Source organism: Haliaeetus leucocephalus, unplaced genomic scaffold, assembly GCF_000737465.1.
Source record: "Haliaeetus leucocephalus isolate CR32 unplaced genomic scaffold, Haliaeetus_leucocephalus-4.0 Scaffold140, whole genome shotgun sequence".
Lineage (NCBI taxonomy): Eukaryota > Metazoa > Chordata > Aves > Accipitriformes > Accipitridae > Haliaeetus > Haliaeetus leucocephalus.
Window position 1 is genome coordinate 7327946 of NW_010972576.1, and position 5789 is coordinate 7333734.

The window sequence follows — 5789 nt, forward strand, 5'->3', positions numbered from 1 at the left end:
GGGCGGCCCAGCCGCCGCCATGGCGCGCGCTCCCGTCGCCACGGCAACAGCGGCGCCCGCAGCCCCGCCCCGCCCCGCCCCGCCGGTAACCGGCGGCTCCTCCGGCCTCTGGTTCTCCGGCGGGCTCCGCGTTGGGGTAAATGAAGGCCGGACCACCGCTTAGGGTACAAATTTTCTGGTTTATGCACCCGAAGGACGAAACTATAAAACCGTCGGTACAGTACATGCGGTTGCAAAACAGGTCCTTGAGGGAACGGCTCCGGGATCAGGCGTTCTTGGAGTGGAACTACAAGGACGCTGGGAGAGCGGCACCCGTCAGCAACTCACCCTCCTCGCCTGCCGCACTAACAGACAACAGACATCGCTTCCCAAAAACAACAGGTTTTTCACACGTACGACTGCTTGCTCGAGGACAGCCTGGACTAAACCAGAACAAGCCACTCAGCCCTATGGAGGAGTCTCCCACCTTTGGTGCCAATTTAACTTAAATGCTTCCAGTCACTACGTTAAATTACACTGCTTTGTTTTTTTCCCTATAGGCAAAGAAACACCTAATGTCTTCCTGCTTTCATTTTCTTGTTCTTACCCACTAAAGAAGCCGTAACCAACCCAACTTCCAGAGATCGCTAATTTGCCGCTCCCTTAAAAGCCAGCTCCAATACGGCAACAACAAAAATTGTCACCGCCAAAAATATCAGCTGCAGCACTTTACATTTCTGACACTGTCAAGAAGTGAGGTCTCATTTTTAACAGAACAACATTGCGAACAGGGTTCTGTAAAACCTGTGAAGTAAATATATTTCAATTTAAGCCTGAGACATCAAGCCAGGTTAAATTCACTGGACACAACTTTGCTCCACTGAAGTCAATGCTTGATTCCCACCTGGCAAGAAGCCATTTCAGCCCACCTAAGCTATATATCCCCTTAACTCTGCTGTCCAGGAGACGAACTTTCCCCTACAAATACGCTAAAAAATAGACTACTTTTCAAATGTATTTTCAAACCACTACAAATTAGGTTTTCTTACCAACTAGACATCATTTTCAGAGGAATTCCACACCCACAAGGAAAAGGTATCTGCATGTTTCAGTTGTCATGCAGCAAACTGACCATACGCTAACAACGCGTCTCCCTCAGCTGCAGATACCACATTGTAGGAAAAGAGCTGTCACTGGGTTTCCAAAACCAGCTGTGCTATCAGCTCCTTGGCATCCTTCATGCTGGAGGAGATCTCGGAGCCATCCTCGGCCACGTGGGTACCAATCAAGAACAGCTTCCTCTCGTCCCCAATATCAGACAGTGCCAGAGCATCGTGGATATCGGTGATGCAATATGCACCTTCGAGGTCCTGATACACAAAAACAAAACAAGCCTGTTAGTTGCATGAGGTGGCAGCACCATTCCTGCTTTGAGCCACTGCCTTTGTCCAGGGAGAGGAAGGGTCTCAAAAGGTTCTGGGGGCACCATTCTTACATACTTTCTATGAGATCAAGTTCCCATGCCCTAAAATGCTTTTGGAAAAAAAATGTTTATACTTAATCTAATTTCTTCCCAAAGAAACAAGGGTACAGTTCTGTCTCTAGTAATCCCAGTGTTTCTGATAATAATGTAAGACTAGCTGTACAAGGCAGACAAAAGTCTTGCTGGCCCAAGACCCCAGGTGCCCAGCACAGAGTTACAAGAAGAGGGCAAACGTACAACAGTCATTCCCTGCACACCTTCTCAGCCACCAGTGTTTCTGACTCTGGGACCTAGAGAATAGTAGCATTTGCATTTGATGAAGCCAAAGCCTGCGTTTGCACTCAAGGGCGACACAAAGGACTACTAGAAATTTAGAAGGTAAAAACGTAGAGCAAACCGAGCACACAGCCCTCATAAAAGAAAATCTGGGCTTAAAAACCCTGGGCTGTTCGATCATCTGACCATACCAGAGGCACAATTCTATTCCAGGTACAGCACCAGTCACTGACACTTTCACAAAGATCTTAGGAGAAAGCACTGCCTTGTGAGGAAAGCTGCTCTTCTCTCAGGCTTCAGCAGCAGCCTTAGGAGCAATGAACCGGACAATCTGAAGGTAAACAAGGGTGCTTCACTTTTCGGCTGCTGCTAGGTGAAGTGCTACTCCTAGACAGACATTCAGAACAGAAACCTAACTCCAGGTCTAACTGTGGTGTCCCTTGCAGCTATCAAACCTTGCAACTCTACAGCAGTTTCCACCATTACTTCCACCCACAGCTCTGATTGCACCATCTGCAAGTGCAGGACCTGCATCTTGCAGATCCAAAACTCAACCTCAGATTATTTTCTTTTGCGGTCAACAGGTGTCCCAGAAAGACCCCCAGGTCCCAGCCACGTGGCCTCCTTAAAGGCATGAAGCCTCCTTTGAAAGGCTTTGTTGCTGTTTTCAGAGCGGCTGCCAGCCCAAGCTCAGCTAGCAGCAGGGAACTCTTACCTGCTTGTTGGCCAGAACCACCACCGGCAGAGTGGAGTTGTTCTGGATCAGTTGATGAAGCAGCTGTTTTGCCACAGGCAGTCGGGCATGATCGGCTGAGTCCACAACATAGATCAGCAACAGCACTTTGGGCAAGTACATCTTCCAGTATGAACGCAGAGATTCATTGCCCCCGACTGGAAGAGAAGACAGCAGCACAGGATTCACCAAGTAATCCAACCAGCACTACTCCCAGAGGTGCAGACAGCAGGCCCTGGGCTGAAAACCCAAGGTATTTGGGTTAACAAAACTCCAAAGTATTTGGGCTACTGTATATGAGACTGGAAATAGCTTTATTTTCCCCAGTCAAGCCCCATGCAGGTATATATGTGTATGCTGTGGAGAAAAAAAAAAAACAAAAACAAAAAACAACCCTTCCATTTTAAGCTCTTATTTTGAGAGGATTCTGGGTTCAGTTTCTTTATGGTTGCTTTCTGCCTTGTTGGTTCTTGCTCTCAAGCAAGTAGGGAGAGTAGAAAGAGGTTCAGCGTCCATAAACACCACGTGAGAATGTCCCCATATAACCCATCTCCACATGCCCATCTCACCTTAAGACAAAGCAGGCCTACAGTTTCCAAAGAAGAAATTTAGCTCTGAAGTGGGGAGAGCTCTCATCAGATTTGTGTGACACTAGGGACTAGTTCAAAACTCCCACAGCTTTCATACTGTCAATAACCAGAGGTGCTTAGGAAGAGAGAAAAATCAAGCCCCAGCAGACTCTTCAGGCAATCCTTCCTTGGGAGAAATCTTTGCACAGGATACATTTCTACCTGAGCTCTTCTCTGCTCGATACAGAGGAAAACTGTCCACCTTCAAAACCAGGCCTTGTAACAATTCTGTGGTGAAACCATATGCAGCAAGTTGCTCAAGATTGTTGTTCCCATCTGGGAACAAAAAGAGTTTAGTAGTTTGCTGAGTTTAATAGAAACAGGAAGAGCTAACAGTATATGAAGTATTTCAGATGTGTTTTCAGCTCTCCAGGTCTTCTCCTAAGTACGCTGCAGAACCACTCACTCAAAAGTATTGAGGTGCTCAAAAGGCACAGGTGAGTCTCCCAAAAGTAGCAAGTTTTCAAAGCAATACCTCTGGGGTTCCTTCAAATTGTCTCCTGCCTTACACGAGAGCTCTTTTCAAAACTGACTTGCTAGTTGGCCATCTTTTACTGTCCTCAGTGACTTTGTTCTGTTTCAAAGCAATTTTATTTTCACTTAAGTCAAAACGATTCAGTAGTTTCAAGAACACAGAAAGGGAAGCAACAATTCCCGCTACGGCATGCCTGCCTCTTCAAGAGCCCCAGCATACCTGCAGGCAGAACTGCAAGTCTGCCAACTGTGGAAAGGGGCCAAAGGGCTGTGACTGACATGTCACACTTGGGACAGATGCCTCCGATTCTGTACTGTGACATTGTGGGGGCTCACCACTGTTCCCTTTGTTAAGTGCATTCATGCATAGCATAACCCAGGGGTCAGCAACCTCACAGAGAATGTTTTTTTATTCCCAAACCAGTAGGAACTCAGCAGAAGCCAGGAGCTCCTATCCTTTACAGAGGCAAGCTACCACCCACTTAGCTATATAATGGTACAAAGAAAAAGATAGAACAGTTTTCTATCTGTCTAAGCCAGCAAAATAAAAACCCTGCTGTCTGCTGATCACCTTGTGCCATGTGATCACAGCATAGGCTGCTAACCCCTGGACTAGGCGATGGTACAGACTGGATAAGTAACCAGATTAGAGAGCCATGCACGGATTTACCTGGCTGAAACTGGCCTGAGACATTTCATTTCCCATGGGTCAGATCGCAGCCATCACATCTCAGTCACTACCAACCTGGACCAGAGAGGGAAGGACGACTCAGAGACAACAGGTTCTGCCATGGGTGCACAGCACTGGGCCCAGGCCATCCCCAGGCAGGAGCAGAGATGCTGTGGGTTTCTCTGGGCTCAGCTAGACAAAGCACCTCCCAGTAGGAGACACAGGTGTCTCATACCTACTAGGATCTCTGGAGAGATGACTTCCCTAAGACACTGCAGAGACTCCGATGGTAGTAGGACTAGGAACGAAACTCTGCCTTAGCAGCCTCATCCTCACATCCCAAAAACTTACCTGGGAACAGCGCGACTCCTTTAGGCCTGCTGACAAAGGTATGGAGGTGTCTATGGGCTAGCTGTCAAGTGAGCCGGTTGAGCACTGGTACAGCACAGTGCAGAAACAGCAAGAAGTAGCTTCTGCCTCCACAGAAGGCAGGCACTGATGAGGCTAGGATGTCAGCCTCTCTGTACCAGGGACTGACCTGACTCCAGGGCCTCTACCTTCCCCATCAGCTAGCTGCACCTAGAACAGCTGTGGCACCCCAAAAGCATCACAGGAGACGCTCTCTGCAGGCATGGACAATACTCAAAAATCAGTGCTAAGGACAACACAGAAAATTGGTGAAAACCCAGACATTCAAAAGCCATTAAACACTAGAAAACACCACTTAGGAGGCTTTTGAACAAAAAGGGTACAAAGGTTTTCTCTTCCTCCTCTCTTCTTTCACCTTATTATTCATTCCCCTTCGGCTCTTGCCCTTTGCCAGGCATGAGCACCAAGGAGAATCTGTACAACACATAATGGCAATGGACCACCACACAGGTCTTACTAGGGACACCTCTGCTTTGGGCTGGTTTCACATAATCAGGCTTGTTCCCCTTCTCTCTCTGGGAGCAGAACTCCCTGGAGGACAGGGCTGAACGAACACAGACCTCCTCTAACACCAGTATATCATCTCCTTCAAGAAGTGGGGTGGGAAAGCAGAATCCCTAAGGAGAAATTAATCACAGCTTCGTGTTATCAGAGCGGGCACGAGGGGATGTGGAGCTTTTTAAAATACGGGCCTGATCCCTAGGGCACAGGATAGGAACTTATTTTACGTTCCGTACTAGAACAGGTTCACTCACTCTCCAGGAACTCCATCTGGGACTCTTCGGTGTTGATGCAGATGGCGTTGAAGCCCTCGGTGGGAGCCACGCTGCGCTTGACGTGGTTAGTTGCCAGGGAGCGGAGAATGCTGGTCTTCCCAGCCCCATCCAGGCCCAGCACCAGTATCTGCTTGCCGTGTCCTCTACCCTGCAAAGGGAGGGGCAGCAGGCTTAGCCAGGCAACCAGGCAGCGCAAAGCTTAGCGGGGCTGAGAGAAACGGGGTGTCTGCCCACGCCCGTACGGGGGGAACAGCAAAAACCACTTCAAGGTGAAGAGGGAGACCATGGGAGGCCAGGGACGCCCGCCGGCCCCGGCCCGACCGCGGGCAGCCGCAGAGGA

General features: G+C 48.9%; 1 protein-coding gene across 1 annotated transcript in view; it reads right to left on the reverse strand.

Annotated features, from left to right (window-relative positions):
- ARL9 (ADP-ribosylation factor-like 9) overlaps positions 1-5789 on the reverse strand; it is a 15382-nt gene that overhangs the window by 9264 nt on the left and 329 nt on the right. Inside the window, 3 exon segments of the mRNA XM_010561030.1 lie at positions 1174-1349; positions 2454-2629; positions 5429-5597. Of these exon segments, the coding sequence (XP_010559332.1) occupies positions 1174-1349; positions 2454-2629; positions 5429-5444 (368 nt within the window). The 5' untranslated portion in view covers positions 5445-5597.